At 31.7% G+C, this 21,531-nt stretch overlaps 1 protein-coding gene across 1 annotated transcript; it reads left to right on the top strand.

Moving 5' to 3' along the window:
- The first annotated feature begins 5,628 nt into the window (after window positions 1–5,628).
- On the top strand, window positions 5,629–20,117 carry LOC128190893 (uncharacterized). Its single transcript, XM_052863132.1, has 8 exons — window positions 5,629–5,757; window positions 6,060–6,209; window positions 7,692–7,742; window positions 7,833–7,925; window positions 8,037–8,135; window positions 8,223–8,267; window positions 18,581–18,710; window positions 18,788–20,117. Exons 1-8 carry the CDS (start codon window positions 5,721–5,723, stop codon window positions 19,890–19,892), a joined length of 1,710 nt encoding a protein of 569 aa, XP_052719092.1. The 5' UTR covers window positions 5,629–5,720; the 3' UTR covers window positions 19,893–20,117.
- The last annotated feature ends 1,414 nt before the right edge of the window (window positions 20,118–21,531 follow it).

Below are 21,531 nucleotides of genomic sequence, written 5' to 3'. Positions count from 1 at the left end.
GACAGTGTTCTCATTCCAATATGTTATTGCATTAATTAATTTTATACACTGTACCTTGAAGTATTCATTAGTGTGCGAGATTAATCTGGTTCGGTCAAAACATTTTTCAAGAATATATCGAACGATACATATTTACATTGATATCGTAGATATCAAAAGGGTAAGATGGTCAGATATTTAACAGCCCAACTAAGATTAACTTTTATAGCAGTTTTCCTCTACTTGTAGCTTATTTACGGGATCTCTAATTTTGGAATGACCTGGCTATTATTGTAAACAATCTATTCCACCGCTTTGCAACTTCACATTGCAACTTAGAGATATTTATAATGTTACAAAGAACAAGATTACTACGTGATGTTTAAATAAATGAGATGTAAACTTACACTAACCAATTGACAAGCTATACATTCTACGTTCCCTTTTTAGTTTGAACTACATTTCTGTCCGAAGAACGATTTCAGCGGTTGTTCAGTCAATATACGGTATATTGAGCCATTCTTATAAAGTGGTCATTGCTTACGCAATGAGCCTGGCTAAAAAAGTTTTAAGTTTAAGAATACAGCACAATGTTCAATCATAGGAAACAAATAAAAATATCAATCAGGTAACAATGTAAATATAAGGAAGAAATGTCCGGGTATTTTGATTTATAAAGGTAATAAATTGGTAATAAATAGTGGTTTTATCTAATACAAGAGGCCCGTGGGCCTCATTGCTCACCTGAGCAACAATGGTGAACTACTCTGACTTAAAACACTTTCCGATGTAAGACTCAATATTTTATAAAGGGATGGGGTGAAAATATATTGTGAAATATAAATTATATATAACACCGGCATATTTTTTCCAGCAGTTTAGGCACATATGTGAACAGTATTAGCTCTTTGAAGATAAAAAAAATCATATATTTTCTAAGAAGTATATCAGTTTAAAAATCAGCACCCATTGTGGACCTACCTTATCGTGTGTAATCATAATTTGAACGTTTTGAATCTTTACAATTAAAGGATGCCACCATTTTATTTTTCATTAATATTTTGTCTCAGAGGTCATGGAATACATATCTAGATTGTATGCTGAAAATAATAGAAAAGATTCACCTGCAATATTTTTTGTTTGGTGTATTGGTATTTATGAAAAAAAAATTTGAACTTAAATTATTGAAAATAAATTAAAGAATTGACTGGTAAATCTAGTAATTCTTTCTATAAAAATCTCATTGAAAAAAAGTTTTGTAAGCCTTGTTTTCTATCAATAGTGCGTAAAGAATTTGAAATATATGATGAGAAGAGTTGGAAAAATATTTATGAATGCAAGATTAAAGATATAAAAGATAAACATGTAGCCGAATTCAGTTACAAGCTTTTAAATAATATATTATGTAATCATGTATATGTGAGTAAATAGAAAAAAAATATCAAATCAATGTGTACACTGTAAACAAATAGAAAATATAAAACATTTGCTTTTTGAATGTAAAAATGTTAAAAACATATGGAAAACAGTTAGTAATTTATTGTCATTCAAAATACAATGAAAACATATTGTTGTTGGTTTCTTCTATGAAAAAAGCGATAAAACTAAATCTCTAAATTTACTTATTACTTATGTACATGTAGCTTATAGAATTTACAAACAAAAATGCTTTGTAGATTGGATTCTTTGAATCAAACTGAATGTAATATATATAATCATGTTAAAAATCCACTTGTTTTTATACCTCAGTTTTACGTTTTTTAAATGCAAATGCTGAGTGCAAGTTTTTTGAAAATCTGTCAAAGATTATCTGATATGTCTTATGATCATAGTGTAAAATTCTATTATCCTAAAACTACTGAGAAGAGACCTGTCTTCCAGTAGAGCTGTCATAAAAGGGGGGATATGGACTGTAAAACAAGGTAGAGCTTCCTAATTACGACGGCAAACTCTTTTTTCCTTGATTTGTATAACTTAATAATATAGACAACTACAGTGAACAATTGTAATATAGTACACGGTTATATACCATGGATACATAGGGTCTGCCTATATATCTCTACGCCCGAAGATTATGTGATTAATAATGTTGTCTACCAGGTTAGGCAAGATATTACTTGTACATTCATTTAAATCTCTATACATTGCTAATTTAGCCTTATTTGTACACCATTTTTTTACTTGCTTAATGAACCTATGCTATTTGTATATACATGTGTACTAAACGCAAACATTATCTGTGGAATCTATACAACTCTAAATACTCTTTAAAGTATTTTTTCATACGCAATATAAGATATTGATGACAAAAATAATAACCATAGTATTTTAGGTAAGACAATGTGCTGCCTTGCATATAGCTAATTAGATTTTTGCGCTTGAAGTTATTGTATACTTTGTTCTTGTCAATAAATAAATTATCAGAAAAAAAACAAACAAACAAAAAAAAACCGTTTTTTACACCCCATGCTGACAGTCAAAACTCTCGGGATTTGCACTGTGTTAGAGTTATCTTCCGTATTTTCTTTCATGAACAGAAAAAAATTCCAATGAAAATTAACACGCATTTGTTTTATCGTTTCCAAGCCATCCATGCAAATGTCATATTGGGAAACATAAAATAAAGAACCTACTCTGGTTTAGTGTGAATGTAATGCGCATGCACACGATTGTAAAATTCAAAAAATTCTGATGATTTCCGGTATTTTTCAGGAATTTTCGTTGATTACTCTTCCGATTTATCGGCACCAAAGCTAAAAAAAATTCGAGTCTATTATTTTAACATAGTAGTATAGATGTATTTGAAATATGGAATGCTTTGAATGAACCTTAAAATTGATATTGAATGGAAACATCTTGATTTTTACTTTAGAAGGTAAAAAAGGAAAGATTACGTACCATTAACTTTGTTCCATGCTCACATTGAAAAATACTGTTGTTTTAGTTGATCAATTGTTGCTTCAAAAATGATCAGTATCAAACGACTGACAAACATACGCATACAAGTACAAACAGGTTTTGATATGAAAAAACTGCACAGTTGTGTATAGGTGACTTTATCATTGTGCACTAGAAATAAATACAGGTAACTGTGCATTTTTAACATACGTGAATAGCAACGGTAGTAGAAATGCACAAATATACAAACGCAGAAGCGCAAGCTGTGCAGCATTTAGTATTTTGTCCGTTAATTAAGCATTCTCATGAATGTCCCTGAAGAAAATATCAACGCGCATTCTAATAATGTTGTCTTAAATATGGGATATCACGTGGAAAAACGGTACTCGCTGCTTCTAATTCTATAGGACGTACCTCTCTTTTGAACATTGAAAATGGGGTATTTAAATAGGTTGATATAAGTCCTCATATGCAATATTTTGTAAATGTGAGCATAGAAATTAAAGTTCAGACATAATTGTCCATATTAATTTCATAAATTCTGAAAAATCATTCAAAATGAGTTTCCAAAGGACAATTCAAAATGGTATATATTTTCAAAACGCTTTGTATACACTGAAACTTGTAGTAGCCCACAATGCCTTGCAACTCATTCACCTGATTGGTTTGTCGATAAAAGTAAACAGATGGCTAATTTAGCATGCAAATTTATGCCGACGTCACAAAATATAGTGGTCTCGACCTGGTAAAGGTTGCTAAAGAATTTGAGAAAGATTTACATTGTGCAGGTTTTGAAGTGAATAAAGAAAAGAGTCATTTTAAACCTAAGCTAGTTATTAAGTGGTTAGGTTTTGTATGGAATACAAACAATGGAACTCTTGCAGTACCAGACAAAAAATATTTACAATTTCAATATTAAATTTATTGCTCCTAATAAAAATTCTGTTACAGCATGACAGTTGGCTAAAGTTACAGGGAAGATTGTTTCATTTTCATTTAGCCTTGGTAATATTTGTAATATTATGTCTAGATACATGCATAAAGCTATAGCAGAATGCTTATCTTGGGATCAGATTACATTGTATCTTATTTAATGATAATATATTTCATGAAATTATGTTTTGGTTAAACAATTGTAGATTTCTAGCCAGAGTGTGTCATTTTGTAAGTGATAATTCTACTGAGAAGATTTTATATAAAGATGCAAGCAACACGGCAGGAGCAGGTTATTCTTTTAAACCTTTTAATTCTGTAGTTCATTACAAGTGGACACCCGATCAGAAGCGTCAAAGTTCTACAAGTCGTACAAATTACATGAGAAAGTCTTATGGATATGTTGAAGAATAGGTTATTAAGTTGTACACCGATAACCAAAATGCTGTAAGAATAATAGGGAAAGGCAGTACGAACAAAGAATTACAAAACTTAGCACTGACAATCTTTACCATTTGTTTGCAGAACAGAATTAGATTAGAGACAAAATGGATTCCAAGATCTGAGAATGAAATTGCCGATGCTCAAGTAACATTTTTGATATTGATGACTGGTCAGTGGGAGATAATATTTTTAAATTGTTTAATAGAAAATGGGGTCCTTATGAATATGATTTATTTGCTGATTGTAATAACGATTTTTTTGTTTGAAAATTTATCCTCCGATCCTTTTTCTTCCCTGGAAACAACATCAATCGAAAACTAAACAGACATCGTATTATTACGAAAATGAGACAATAAGACACCTAACATTGTGATTTTATTCTCATAAAAAATAATTAATCACAGTCAAAAAGAGCAAAAATCCTCAGGTGAAATTGGTATTATTTTGTCTCACACATGTTTTGACGTAAACCTACGAGGAATACAATAATGACAATGAAAAGGGTCGGTTTAGCTAACCCGAACTTTGACTTTGTCATATATTAGCATTTCACAATGAAATAGGGGTGAAAGGTGGGTCATTATCTCTTTTTATCTTTAAAATGTACATCAAACAAATACCAGGGGAGTGTAGGGGACTTATGGGGCTATATATTATTTCTAGATCTCAAGTTTGGGCTGTAGGGGTACCACCAGGAAGTTTCCTGGAGTTTGGGCTTATTTCAAAAAAATGAGCCAATTAAAAAATACCAATGTTCGGGTAAGCTAAGTACTCTACTGTATATTTCTAAGGTTCAAAACATGGCTGACACAAAAAAATCCCAATTTCATGTTTAGATTTCCTTCGTTTTTGTTTGCGATTGAGGCTAATTTTTAATGAGAATAAAATCATAATGTTAGATGTCTGATCGTCCTTTTTATGTAATGATACGAGGATTTTTTTTATTTTTGATGCATGTTATTTTCGGAGGAAAGTAAACAGACTCGGGGATCAATTTTTAAGCATAGGCATAGACAAATACAAATCTTCAATTGAATTTATTAGACACAAGCACATTTATAATTTCATCTAGGCGAGCTTTACTGCCTCCGAAGTTTTCATGCTCAGAGAAACTGGTCATGCATAATTCTTCTTGATATTAACTAAAATATGCCGATAATAAAGTAAGATATAATTTTCTATTCGAGTACTCTCAGTACATTGATAAATTTCCTTATTGGCTACTAGCTTCTACGGGCTTAGTGGCTGGTGTTAGTGGCTGCTACTGCCCAGCTTCAACCTGGTCCAATAATACTGTGTTTAAACTTTCCTCACGTTTCGAACATGAATTGTTGATGATAAATGAATAACCATAAATATTACCGGTTTATGTTTGAAAATATTTCCTCCACGATGTTAAAGTATCATTTCATATAAAATATCAATCGGGAAGTTTAGATACTATTCAGCCAGCTCCGAGTCCAGCTATGATCAACTTACGCTTGTTATTGTTTCTCACACTTGGTAAGTATTTAAATGTAAACGGTATTTTAATTGAAGTCTTTAGCACAATCTATTATATCAAATAACCCCACTTTTATAGCCGTCGATAATATAGTATTAGGACATAATGATATGGCTGCTTTTGAATTTGTAGTTTCTAATTTTACGGATAATGAAACGGACTTCAAAACCGTTCGAATAACGTACACTCTTAGTAATTGTAACAATGTTGTGATAATAATTGAATATTTATTTTTCTCAATTATTTATATATTGATTTTTAATCATTTAACAATTTCTTTGTAATTTTACTTTGATGAAAGGGGTATTTGATGAGTTAGTTTACTCTGCAAATACTAACTGGTCAACAGGCATGTACACCTGTGCGTATACCAATCAAATACCTTATTTTGAGGACAATCTGGTACCGAATGAGACATGGATTGGAAAGGCGGAATATATTATGAATTGGGGTAAAGTAAATCACTGTCAGTTTATAAAAGGTTTCTAATTTCACATTTTAAGGTGTTTCACTACACCTTGAAATAGTTTCTCAATTCAGCAGAAAATTACTAGTCTTGATTATGATAGATAGTATGATGCATAAAAAGTGTTGAACAAAACATTGTGACGTAGTGTCTTAAAAGAATGTCTTGTAGTAGTGAGGTACCTTAATAATGTCCGAGTTTCAATCATGTTTATACCACCGTTAGTTTGATAGTTATTAAATAATTTGAATAGAGGTTTTTAGAGACTTATGTCGTATAGAGAAATGTGATATTGTGATTTTTTGCACGTTGACATAGATCAGTTGCAAGTCAACTTATTCATCTCGCATGTCAACATGTCTATCTCGCATATCAACATAACTTAGTTTCATGTTAACATAAATATAAATGAGTCGACATAATTAAATCGCATGTCAACATATTTATCTCACATGTCAACAAACAAGTTGCATGTGAACATAAATAAGTAACATGTAGCATGTTGGAAGTCACATGTGGGTGATATCTTAGATTTTTGGATAATTTTTATAATTTTAATTTGATTGCAATTTTCATGTTGCACGTCAACATAGTTATGTAGTACGCTGACAAAACTACCTTGCATGTCAACATATTAAACTCGTATGTCGTAATATTTGATAGAAAAATACCTTGCACACAAGGGGCAGAAGTATGCCACCATAGCGTTTCAACCTTTTTTTATAGCACTGTCAGTGTGATAGCTATTATTTTTTTTTAAATGACAACCTTTAGGGAAAATGTCGTAATGTGGGTTTTTTCTCAGAAGAAGCTAAATATAAATAAAACGTCTGAAAATCTCTTTGTAGCATATGTATATTTATAATCATGAAACTGTTGTAAAAGTTCATGTGGAAGAAGATTGGGGAATAAGGCGGGTGAAATACTCATATTAGCATGGATAAGATACCAAAAAATAAAAATATTGCATATCTGGTAATTCTTTCAAGATTTCGTTCCAAACGATACCCAAGTATATTTAACATACAATCGATTAAAAACACTTATATCAGATTAATGCTTTAAATATACTGATTTGAACTGGTTCATGCATTCCAAAATCTTCAAAAATTATCATTTTTTAGAACATTAAATGCTAGGTGGGCTGATGTGATGCTTCTATGTAGTAAATATTTAAAATTTGTTATCAAATGAAGCATTTAACTTGAAAGGAAAATTGTTACAAACAGAAAATTGTGTGTTTAAAGTACTGGATACTACATTGTCAGAATTTTGTCAGTTGTAGGTGATAATGATCTAAGAATAAAATCACCATCCATATCCTAAGAATTCACCACAGTGACCATGATATTCAGCAAAAATAAAACGATTATATAATTAGTTAAACATCAGATTCTCCTAATTAACAACACACGTTAAACAAATTTTCATATTAAACATATCATGTACATGTATATATTTTGCCAGGCACAGTAACGCTACAGATTGAAAATATACAAGGCGTCAACAATTGCTCAGGTAACCCAAGTTGAGATAGATACTAGATTTTTTTTAGATTTTTTATCACCATTTGTCTACTAATTCTTATGAATTGTATTTTAATTTTAGGGATGTTTTCCCCTATGCTTAAGTACAGAATTGCAAATTTTACCAATGGGGAAAAATGTATAGCGGGAAGTTTTGATTATGAAACCATGGAACGTGCGTATTTTTGCGTGAATAACGATTTGCTGAGAGAAGATAATCATATCACAAGAAATCGACATCAGAAATATAGAATTATGCAAACATAATCAAGTTTCTTCATTGTAGTCATCCATTCACCAACAAAGTGCATGATGAGCCGAGGAAATTGGACAACAGAATACGTGGCATGTGACAAGATACTGGAGACTGTCTGCAACAATACCAGTATTAGTTTTATTGTGTGACTGGTCAAATACTTCATTACACATCTTATATTTTGATGCCAGTTTTAATTTTCTTTCTTTTTTACAGGCAACATCTCAGATCTGAAGATCACATTAAGCTTCGCTCTAAAAGGTTTGGAGATGCTACACAAACAATGAAAATTCTCAAAAGTCGTCCCTTTTTGGGACAAAGAAAGAAATACTCTTTATTAAAAAAAACAAAATAAGACTCCATACTAAAACTATTAAAAACACCATTAAGAGCGTTTACAAGTTAAACGATTAGACAAAGTAAAACGACTACCGATAATGACCTGATTCTAGACAGTGTTCTCATTCCAATATGTTATTGCATTAATTAATTTTATACACTGTACCTTGAAGTATTCATTAGTGTGCGAGATTAATCTGGTTCGGTCAAAACATTTTTCAAGAATATATCGAACGATACATATTTACATTGATATCGTAGATATCAAAAGGGTAAGATGGTCAGATATTTAACAGCCCAACTAAGATTAACTTTTATAGCAGTTTTCCTCTACTTGTAGCTTATTTACGGGATCTCTAATTTTGGAATGACCTGGCTATTATTGTAAACAATCTATTCCACCGCTTTGCAACTTCACATTGCAACTTAGAGATATTTATAATGTTACAAAGAACAAGATTACTACGTGATGTTTAAATAAATGAGATGTAAACTTACACTAACCAATTGACAAGCTATACATTCTACGTTCCCTTTTTAGTTTGAACTACATTTCTGTCCGAAGAACGATTTCAGCGGTTGTTCAGTCAATATACGGTATATTGAGCCATTCTTATAAAGTGGTCATTGCTTACGCAATGAGCCTGGCTAAAAAAGTTTTAAGTTTAAGAATACAGCACAATGTTCAATCATAGGAAACAAATAAAAATATCAATCAGGTAACAATGTAAATATAAGGAAGAAATGTCCGGGTATTTTGATTTATAAAGGTAATAAATTGGTAATAAATAGTGGTTTTATCTAATACAAGAGGCCCGTGGGCCTCATTGCTCACCTGAGCAACAATGGCGAACTACTCTGACTTAAAACACTTTCCGATGTAAGACTCAATATTTTATAAAGGGATGGGGTGAAAATATATTGTGAAATATAAATTATATATAACACCGGCATATTTTTTCCAGCAGTTTTGGCACATATGTGAACAGTATTAGCTCTTTGAAGATAAAAAAAATTCATATATTTTCTAAGAAGTATATCAGTTTAAAAATCAGCACCCATTGTGGACCTACCTTATCGTGTGTAATCATAATTTGAACGTTTTGAATCTTTACAATTAAAGGATGCCACCATTTTATTTTTCATTAATATTTTGTCTCAGAGGTCATGGAATACATATCTAGATTGTATGCTGAAAATAATAGAAAAGATAGTTACCATTCACCTGCAATATTTTTTGTTTGGTGTATTGGTATTTATGAAAAAAAATTTGAACTTAAATTATTGAAAATAAATTAAAGAATTGACTGGTAAATCTAGTAATTCTTTCTATAAAAATTTCATTGAAAAAAAGTTTTGTAAGCCTTGTTTTCTATCAATACTGCGTAAAGAATTTGAAATATATGATGAGAAGAGTTGGAAAAATATTTATGAATGCAAGATTAAAGATATAAAAGATAAACATGTAGCCGAATTCAGTTACAAGCTTTTAAATAATATATTATGTAATCATGTATATGTGAGTAAATAGAAAAAAAATATCAAATCAATGTGTACACTGTAAACAAATAGAAAATATAAAACATTTGCTTTTTGAATGTAAAAATGTTAAAAACATATGGAAAACAGTTAGTAATTTATTGTCATTCAAAATACAATGAAAACATATTGTTGTTGGTTTCTTCTATGAAAAAAGCGATAAAACTAAATCTCTAAATTTACTTATTACTTATGTACATGTAGCTTATAGAATTTACAAACAAAAATGCTTTGTAGATTGGATTCTTTGAATCAAACTGAATGTAATATATATAATCATGTTAAAAATCCACTTGTTTTTATACCTCAGTTTTACGTTTTTTAAATGCAAATGCTGAGTGCAAGTTTTTTGAAAATCTGTCAAAGATTATCTGATATGTCTTATGATCATAGTGTAAAGTTCTATTATCCTAAAACTACTGAGAAGAGACCTGTCTTCCAGTAGAGCTGTCATAAAAGGGGGGATATGGACTGTAAAACAAGGTAGAGCTTCCTAATTACGACGGCAAACTCTTTTTTCCTTGATTTGTATAACTTAATAATATAGACAACTACAGTGAACAATTGTAATATAGTACACTGTTATATACCATGGATACATAGGGTCTGCCTATATATCTCTACGCCCGAAGATTATGTGATTAATAATGTTGTCTACCAGGTTAGGCAAGATATTACTTGTACATTCATTTAAATCTCTATACATTGCTAATTTAGCCTTATTTGTACACCATTTTTTTACTTGCTTAATGAACCTATGCTATTTGTATATACATGTGTACTAAACGCAAACATTATCTGTGGAATCTATACAACTCTAAATACTCTTTAAAGTATTTTTTCATACGCAATATAAGATATTGATGACAAAAATAATAACCATAGTATTTTAGGTAAGACAATGTGCTGCCTTGCAGATAGCTAATTAGATTTTTGCGCTTGAAGTTATTGTATACTTTGTTCTTGTCAATAAATAAATTATCAGAAAAAAACAAACAAACAAAAAAAAAACCGTTTTTTACACCCCATGCTGACAGTCAAAACTCTCGGGATTTGCACTGTGTTAGAGTTATCTTCCGTATTTTCTTTCATGAACAGAAAAAATTTCCAATGAAAATTAACACGCATTTGTTTTATCGTTTCCAAGTTTATCCATGCAAATGTCATATTGTGGAAACATAAAATAAAGAACCTACTCTGGTTTAGTGTGAATGTAATGCGCATGCACACGATTGTAAAATTCAAAGAAATTCAGATGATTTCCGGTATTTTTCAGGAATTTTCGTTGAGTACTCTTCCGATTTATCGGCACCAAAGCTAAAAAAAATTCGAGTCTATTATTTTAACATAGTAGTATAGATGTATTTGAAATATGGAATGCTTTGAATGAACCTTAAAATTGATATTGAATGGAAACATGTACTTTTAGAGGTTTTTTTAATGAAAAAACAGAAAACCCGTATCATTGAATACCCTCATTTCATTTCTAGCATACATATTTAAAAATATAAGATTCATTGTCGGGTACATTCAATAGAAGAAACAAATTACAATAGTTTGAACCATGTAAAGGCATCTGTATTCTATGTTTCTGTTTTAAAAAGTCTTAATTCATTCGTAGACTATAGATTTTTCCAAAACTTTGTAAAATCAATTTAGAGAATCTACTGCCATATGAATATCTTATATTTTGTTGATATTATCTCTGTTTGTTTTATTTGAGGTAAAACTGATATTATGAATAATTCTATAAACATTTTTTTTACAAGTTTATCTTTTGGATTCTCAAGTGCTCCATATTTATTTACAAAGTTTCTCAGACCATTAGTCAAATTTTGGAGATGTAAAGGATTCAAATGTATTGTTTATTTAGATGACGGATGGTGTATAGTTGAAGATTACTGTAAACGTGGTTATATTGACGAGTTCAATATTTGACGATTTTTTAGTAAGAGACAATTGGCGAGTTTTAATTTTGACGAATTTTTGAATAAGAGTAAGAGTTATCTATCTTTGATTTCTTATAATGCCAGGGTTAGAGTTATCTTTCTTGCGAACTCTTTTACAAGCGTTGGTATTAATAAAATTTAACTTTGATTGAAAAAATGATGGAATAACATTGTTCTTTGTATTTTGTTTTTATTCACTATACGATATTGCCTGAGGTAATAAAGTAGGTCAAACGCGGCATGATAATTACGCACGCAAGGCTATTATAGAATGTTGTTACGATTGAGTGATAATTGCATTTAAAACATGCTTGTTTAGATTTTATGGGCTTTTTAAATGCTAATTACATGTTTTTATAGCTATTTACATAAATGAATCATTAATTTTGGTCTAGTCCTAACGGGATAATGCCGATAAAAAATTCTGGTATTAATACGCTATATAAATATGATGTGAAGTTTGGCGAGTGGAAATTTTGACGAGAAAATAAAAATCGCCAACATAGTCAAAATTAACACATCGTCAAAATTTCCACGTTTACAGTATGCTACCTGTGTAAACAGGTAAAGGTTGCTAAAGAATTTGAGAAAGATTTACATTGTGCAGGTTTTGAAGTGAATAAAGAAAAGAGTCATTTTAAACCTAAGCTAGTTATTAAGTGGTTAGGTTTTGTATGGAATACAAACAATGGAACTCTTGCAGTACCAGACAAAAAATATTTACAATTTCAATATTAAATTTATTGCTCCTAATAAAAATTCTGTTACAGCATGACAGTTGGCTAAAGTTACAGGGAAGATTGTTTCATTTTCATTTAGCCTTGGTAATATTTGTAATATTATGTCTAGATACATGCATAAAGCTATAGCAGAATGCTTATCTTGGGATCAGATTACATTGTATCTTATTTAATGATAATATATTTCATGAAATTATGTTTTGGTTAAACAATTGTAGATTTCTAGCCAGAGTGTGTCATTTTGTAAGTGATAATCCTACTGAGAAGATTTTATATACAGATGCAAGCAACACGGCAGGAGCAGGTTATTTTGTTAAACCTTTTAATTCTGTAGTTCATTACAAGTGGACACCCGATCAGAAGCGTCAAAGTTCTACAAGTCGTACAAATTACATGAGAAAGTCTTATGGATATGTTGAAGAATAAGTTATTAAGTTTTACACCGATAACCAAAATGCTGTAAGAATAATAGGGAAAGGCAGTACGAACAAAGAATTACAAAACTTAACACTGACAATCTTTACCATTTGTTTGCAGAACAGAATTAGATTAGAGACAAAATGGATTCCAAGATCTGAGAATGAAATTGCCGATGCTCAAGTAACATTTTTGATATTGATGACTGGTCAGTGGGAGATAATATTTTTAAATTGTTTAATAGAAAATGGGGTCCTTATGAATATGATTTATTTGCTGATTGTAATAACGATTTTTTTGTTTGAAAATTTATCCTCCGATCCTTTTTCTTCCCTGGAAACAACATCAATCGAAAACTAAACAGACATCGTATTATTACGAAAATGAGACAATAAGACACCTAACATTGTGATTTTAATCTCATAAAAAATAATTAATCACAGTCAAAAAGAGCAAAAATCCTCAGGTGAAATTGGTATTATTTTGTCTCACACATGTTTTGACGTAAACCTACGAGGAATACAATAATGACAATGAAAAGGGTCGGTTTAGCTCACCCGAACTTTGTCATATATTAGCATTTCGCAATGAAATAGGGGTGAAAGGTGGGTCATTATCTCTTTTTATCTTTAAAATGTGCATCAAACAAATACCAGGGGAGTGTAGGGGACTTATGGGGCTATTATTTCTAGATCTCAAGTTTGGGCTGTAGGGGTACCACCAGGAAGTTTCCTGGAGTTTGGGCTTATTTCAAAAAAATGAGCCAATTAAAAAATACCAATGTTCGGGTAAGCTAAGTACTCTACTGTATATTTCTAAGGTTCAAAACATGGCTGACACAAAAAAATCCCAATTTCATGTTTAGATTTCCTTCGTTTTTGTTTGCGATTGAGGCTAATTTTTAATGAGAATAAAATCATAATGTTAGATGTCTGATCGTCCTTTTTATGTAATGATACGAGGATTTTTTTTATTTTTGATGCATGTTATTTTCGGAGGAAAGTAAACAGACTCGGGGATCAATTTTTAAGCATAGGCATAGACAAATACAAATCTTCAATTGAATTTATTAGACACAAGCACATTTATAATTTCATCTAGGCGAGCTTTACTGCCTCCGAAGTTTTCATGCTCAGAGAAACTGGTCATGCATAATTCTTCTTGATATTAACTAAAATATGCCGATAATAAAGTAAGATATAATTTTCTATTCGAGTACTCTCAGTACATTGATAAATTTCCTTATTGGCTACTAGCTTCTAAGGGCTTAGTGCCTGGTGTTAGTGGCTGCTACTGCCCAGCTTCAACCTGGTCCAATAATACTGTGTTTAAACTTTCCTCACGTTTCGAACATGAATTGTTGATGATAAATGAATAACCATAAATATTACCGGTTTATGTTTGAAAATATTTCCTCCACGATGTTAAAGTATCATCTCATATAAAATATCAATCGGGAAGTTTAGATACTATTCAGCCAGCTCCGAGTCCAGCTATGATCGACTTACGCTTGTTATTGTTTCTCACACTTGGTAAGTATTTAAATGTAAAGGGTATTTTAATTGAAGTCTTTAGCACAATCTATTATATCAAATAACCCACTTTTATAGCCGTCGATAATATAGTATTAGGACATAATGATATGGCTGCTTTTGAATTTGTAGTTTCTAATTTTACGGATAATGAAAAGGACTTCAAAACCGTTCGAATAACGTACACTCTTAGTAATTGTAACAATATTGTGATAATAATTGAATATTTATTTTTCTCAATTATATATATATTGATTTTTAATCATTTAACAATTTCTTTGTAATTTTACTTTGATGAAAGGGGTATTTGATGAGTTAGTTTACTCTGTAAATACTAACTGGTCAACAGGCATGTACACCTGTGCGTATACGAATCAAATACCTTATTTTTAGGACAATCTGGTACCGAATGAGACATGGATTGGAAAGGCGGAATATATCATGAATTAGGGTAAAGTAAATCACTGTCAGTTTATAAAAGGTTTCTAATTTCACATTTTAAGGTGTTTCACTACACCTTGAAATAGTTTCTCAATTCAGCAGAAAATTACTAGTCTTGATTATGATAGATAGTATGATGCATAAAAAGTGTTGAACAAAACATTGTGACGTAGTGTCTTAAAAAGAATGTCTTGTAGTAGTGAGGTACCTTAATAATGTCCGAGTTTCAATCATGTTTATACCACCGTTAGTTTGATAGTTATTAAATAATTTGAATAGAGGTTTTTTAGAGACTTATGTCCTTTAGAGAAATGTGATATTGTGATTTTTTGCACGTTGACATAGATCAGTTGCAAGTCAACTTATTCATCTCGCATGTCAACATGTCTCCCCGCATATCAACATAACTTAGTTTCATGTTAACATAAATATAAATGAGTCGACATAATTAAATCGCATGTCAACATATTTATCTCACATGTCAACAAACAAGTTGCATGTGAACATAAATAAGTAACATGTAGCATGTTGGAAGTCACATGTGGGTGATATCTTAGATTTTTGGATATTTTTTATGATTTTAATTTGATTGCAATTTTCATGTTGCACGTCAACATAGTTATGTAGTACGCTGACAAAACTACCTTGCATGTCAACATATTAAACTCGCATGTCGTAATATTTGATAGAAAAATACCTTGCACACAAGGGGCAGAAGTATTCCACCATAGCGTTTCAACCTTTTTTTTCATAGCACTGTCAGTGTGATAGCTATTATTTTTAAAAAATGACAACCTATAGGGAAAATGTCGTAATGTGGGTTTTTTCTCTGAAGAAGCTAAACATAAATAAAACGTCTGAAAATCTCTTAATAGCATATGTATATTTATCATCATAAAACTGTTGTAAAAGTTCATGTGGAAGAAGATTGGGGAATAAGGCGGGTGAAATGCCCATATTAGCATGGATAAGATACCAAAAAATAAAAATATTGCATATCTGGTAATTCTTTCAAGATTTCGTTCCAAACGATACCCAAGTATATTTAACATAAAATCGATTAAAAACACTTTTATAAGTTTAATGCTTTAAATATACTGATTTGAACTGGTTCATGCATTCCAAAATCTTCAAAAATTATCATTTTTTAGAACATTCAATGCTAATTGGGCTGATGTGATGCTTCTATGTAGTAAATATTTAAAATTTGATATCAAATGAAGCATTTAAATTGAAAGGAAAATTGTTACAAACAGAAAAGTGTATGTTTAAAGTACTGGATACTACATTGTCAGAATTTTGTCAGTCTTAGATGATGATGATCTGAGAGTAAAATTACCAACCATATCCTGAGAAATCACCACAGTGGCCATGATATTCAGCAAAAATAAAACGATTAGTTAAACATCAGATTCTCCTAATTAACAACACACGTTAAACAAAATTTCATATTAAACATATCATTATATGTATATATTTTGCCAGGCACAGTAACGCTACAGATTGAAAATATACAAGGCGTCAACAATTGCTCAGGTAACCCTATTTGTGATAGATACTAGATTTTTTTTTAGATTTTTTATCACCATTTGTCTACCAATTCTTATGAATTGTATTTTAATTTTAGGGATGTTTTCCCCTATGCTTAGGTACAGAATTGCAAATTTTACCAATGGAGAAAAATGTATAGCGGGAAGTTTTGATTATGAAACCATGAAACGTGCGTATTTTTGCGTGAAAAACGATTTGCTGAGAGAAGATAATCATGTCACAAGAAATCGACATCAGAAATATAGAATTATGCAAACATAATCAAGTTTCTTCATTGTAGTCATCCATTCACCAACAAAGTGCATGATGAGCCGAGGAAATTGGACAACAGAATACGTGGCATGTGACAAGATACTGGAGACTGTCTGCAACAATACCAGTATTAGTTTTATTGTGTTACTGGTCAAATACTTCATTACACATCTTATATTTTGATGCCAGTTTTAATTTTCTTTCTTTTTTACAGGCAACATCTCAGATCTGAAGATCACATTAACCTTCGCTATAAAAGGTTAGGATACACTACACAAACAATTAATGAAAATTTTCTAAATTCGTCCCATCTTTGTGACAAAGGGAGAAATAACCTTTGGTAAAAAAGCACAAAATAAAATTCATACTAAAACTATTACATAAACCCTTCAGTGCGTTTACTACTAAACATTTAGACAAGTCAAACACGGCTTCCGATAATGACATGATTATTGACACCCTTAACATCACAAAATGGTATTACAGTGAATTGGTGTTTATGCCTTAATGTATTAATTAATGTGCAAGATTAATATTAGACCGGTGAGGTTACAATATGATTTAAGATCTTACTATCGACCGAGAACGTATGTAAATAGACTTGCGATCAGATAGACCGATGACGAAATCTGATGTGAAAAATGTTCTTACTTTACGGCATTGCACATGAAAAATACACACCTTTATCACAAAATGTAAAACTATTTTAAAGTCAAACAAGGTTCTCATTTTTCTGTTTTAGTTTTGGAACCGGATAAATAAAATGATAACGCGAGAACAAAAATATCATTTTACGGTTTAATAAAATATTATCACTCTATAAATTTCGTACCAACAAAAATTTTACCAAAACGAATATCAATACCGAAAACTGTTGTAAATTTGGATTTTGGAAAAATTTGATTTATTCGTACTCTTGACACTTTATCTGTATTCAGGTCCGACAATATATAAACTGTGCCTGTTTGGGAGGGTAACAGTTTAAACTGACACCCCGAGAAGCGGGGTTGACAATGGTTTACGAGGGGTGTCAATTTAAGGCGGACAATACGCGCAGAATTTATGTGCATGTAACAATTCGTTTTGTTATACTTTCATGTTAAATCCTGAAATCTGATTGGTTAAGACGCAGTTCATAATCCTTTCTATTACCCTCAGCGTTAGCAACGCACTTAGCAACGGGTAACATTAAAAAATGTTACATGCGCGAAAATTATGCGCGTACGGTTCGCTGTAGAATTCACGTTATTCCTATATAAAAGCAGTAAAATTTTCTTAAAAATTAAGACATTCAGTACAACAAAATAAATAGTGCCTGTTTGGGAGGATAACAGTTGCAATTGACACCCCTCGAAAACCATTGTCAACCTCCGCTTCGCGTCGGTTGACAATGGTTTTCGAGGGGTGTCAATTACAGCTGTTACCCTCCCAAACAGGCACTATTTATATATTGTTATACTTTCATGTTAAATACTGAAATCTGATTGGTTAAGATAATGTTACCCGTTGCATGTCAAGTGTGTTGCTAACGCTGAGGGTAATAGAACTGATTATAAACTGCACCTAAACCAATCAGATTTCAATATTCATAACCCAAGATAGCACAATTTATACTAATAATCTGTCGCATTTGTCACGAAGTTTTCTTATATGGATTAGATCTTTATACTAACATATACTGACATATGGTTTCCAACATCGCAAATATGTCGTTAAATATACTTTTGCATGTCCTAATATCTGATTAATTTGCTTTTTGTATAGGTTGTTTAATATTTTTCTTTGTTTTAACTTATCTTCTTAATAACTTTAAGATACATTAAATACTCACTACGGGCCTGTTGGTTGTGACGTTCTCACGATTTTGCAAGACCACTTGAAGTTGCATTATATCGCGGCTGTGGTCATTTTAGCCGTCGTTTTAGACATACTGTGCATTCAATGGTAAGTATAAATCTATATTAAAGCATTTGTATGTTTCTTGTTGTTTGTTATGTCAACTGAAGCTATTATATTTCCAGCTGTATTAAGTATCAAGTAAAGAAAAAACTACGGACAATAGAAATCAATCGTCTAGAACCTCGTGGTAGACCAGCCTCAGAAGCCATTGAACGTATCTATATCAACCGGGACCTTGCGTCCCAAAGCACTACATACGATGTGGTTGCAAACATGGCAAAAAAATCAGATCTCATCCTGTGTGACGAAGAGTATGGCCTGCAAGAATATGACAGAGGAATTTTACGAAGTGCTAAAGCTAACAGTGGTGACTATGATCTTGCCTGGCCGTACAACGGCTGGTCGGCGGCTCCGTCACCTAATGCTGATTACGACCACATGGAGACGCTGAGGAAACAAATGATGGACACTGTACCGGAAGAAGAGATTTACAGAAAACAGCGTCTGGTGGAAGATGAATATGACGTCGTCACAGGAGAGCCTCAACATGAAAAAGAGAAGAATGCCGGGAAAACAGAATTGGCAAAGAACGTCAGCGTCAAAGCCACTGGCAAAAATACAAAAACAGCAGACGATCATAATACCATTAAAAGCAAGCAAACCATGGTCAAAGGCGCGGCAAAACCAATACAGATATCAGAAGACCAAAAATCAACAAAAAACACGAATGTCAAAGCAACAGTTAGTGCTACGGAAATAAAATATTTACACACAGAGAGTGAATACCAAGATATAGATGAAAAGAAGGACCAACAGTCTGTCGATATCAAAAAATCCGTACGTTTCAGCGAGGAAGGTCACGTTCAGTATGGCACAGGTTTTGCTAACGATAGTTGTAACAACAAACAAGCCACAAAAATAACCGACTGCAAAGTAAAGCAGGAAAAATTGGAAAAGACTTCAGTGAAAATGGCGGAAACCAGAGCAACGCACAAAAAGTCTCAGAGCAAGAAAAGCACAGATGGCAATAAATCTAATATTGGTGGGGAAAACAGTCCTTGTAACAACAGTACAGAAGTATATCATATTCTTGAGGTCAAAGTACCGGTAGATAAGGATACCACCCCAGATAAAGTTTCGACAAATGAAGCAGAGAAAATGCTGGACGAGGCAACTGCAATGCTCGTAGAAAGCATTAACAGTGTGTCTTTGAACACAAAACTGTAAGCCAAACAAGGAGAAACAGATTTACAAAGCGAAAGATATAAATACTTTCAGCCCCCCCCCCTCCCCCCCCCCCCTGTATCCCGTGCCTGTTATGTTGATTTATTAATTATGTTATGTTAATTATTTAAGTTGGCTACAATATACTGGTTTTCGAGTCCAGATACCACTCCCCATTACTCTTTGTTTGAAATACAGAAATAACACAACTTATGAAAAATTTATAAATAATTTTTAATTTACCTTTAACAAATTGCTTAGATATCATCATGGTTTTTTTTTTTAATAAATTATATACATTCCATGTTACAGTTTATGATTTGGAGGTCAGAGTTCTGAAGGTTTGGAATGTTTTATAATTGAGATTTGCTCCCAATGACCGGTTTATTCACAAACTCTTTCCAGTATGACGGTCTCTCTAGCGCATTGGGTCCTTGAATCATTGCACTGTATAAATTCTTGTAAATCTGAAAACAGAAAAAAGATTATTAATTGAAATATTGAAAACATTCTTATAAATTAATATAAATAAATCATGTTGGCGACTGTATAAGTACGGCAATTGATGTTCCTTATGTTCAAAGAGTATAATTTCCTATACTTTCTAATTAAATGTTGTGTTACAGGCAAAATTAAAGCAGGAAATTAATAATTGGTCTTGAAAATGACACTCAGTGCCTTGTTCAAAGAGTCACAAGGAAACATGACCAATGTGTATTTTCAAAGATTTTTAAACTTTGTCAGAAAATAATCATCATGGTAAATAATTTATTGCATGTTATGTCCTGTTCTCAAACTCTGTGTGATCTGTTGAGAGGAAATGTAAGTTATATATCATTACTATGAGTACCTGTCCATCTGACTTTCCTATGGGAGAATTTAGAATAAAGTCTGTGGGAGCAATGGCATCCACCAATGCCACAGCATCATCCGTCAGTTCATAACATAGGTGTAGTATGGCTTCCTGGATCAATTTAGGAGGCTCATTCCCTGATATATATCCACCTAAAAAAAATCTCAGGTTAACAAAGAATTTGGTCCCTCATTCATTCAGAATGTTCCATTTCCTTCTTAAAGAGTTGTGTGTGGTTCAGTCATAAATAATTTCTTACAAAAAGTTATGAATATTTCTTGAAATTGAAAGAACTAAGTAATGCAATTTTTCTTATTTGAGGAGCAAGAGCTTTCTTGAGAGAGTTGAGTGCTGCAATATAAAACAGCTGAAACAATTTCAACCGTTACAATGTGAAATTGTAGAAAGCTGTAATTAGCCTGTATATTACAACACTCTTCCTTATTCATGATACTATTATTTCCTAATGAAACAAGATTTTTGTAAATATGAGTTAAAAAGGAAACAACAATTCCATTTTTCTAAAAATCCATTGACAAAAATAGAACAAGATAACAATAACACATGCTAACAGAGTTTCCTATTGTACACAGCTGGCAGGATGGAGCATCATTGGTAAGATTATGTATAATGGCAAGATTGACACGGAGAGACATCTGAGTATAACATTACAAAATCACAAAAGTTTTACATAATAAAGGTCAGAGAAAAAAAATTTAAAAAGCCATACAGTGTACTTGTAATCTAATTACATGTAAAAAAGTAGAGTTACCATTTCTATTTAGAATA

This window comes from Crassostrea angulata, chromosome 6 (genome assembly GCF_025612915.1).
Source record: "Crassostrea angulata isolate pt1a10 chromosome 6, ASM2561291v2, whole genome shotgun sequence".
NCBI classification, from domain to species: domain Eukaryota; kingdom Metazoa; phylum Mollusca; class Bivalvia; order Ostreida; family Ostreidae; genus Magallana; species Magallana angulata.
Note: the sequence above shows the minus strand (reverse complement) of the source record. Positions and strands in the feature narration are given on the sequence as shown.

Coding starts and splice junctions, on each gene's coding strand:
- LOC128190893 (XM_052863132.1), top strand. CDS start 5,721: ATGATCAACTTACGCTTGTTATTGTTTCTCACACTTG. Junction 6,210..7,691: donor GGAATATATTATGAATTGGG/GTAAAGTAAATC, acceptor ATATTTTGCCAG/GCACAGTAACGCTACAGATT. Junction 7,926..8,036: donor TGATTATGAAACCATGGAAC/GTGCGTATTTTT, acceptor TCTTCATTGTAG/TCATCCATTCACCAACAAAG.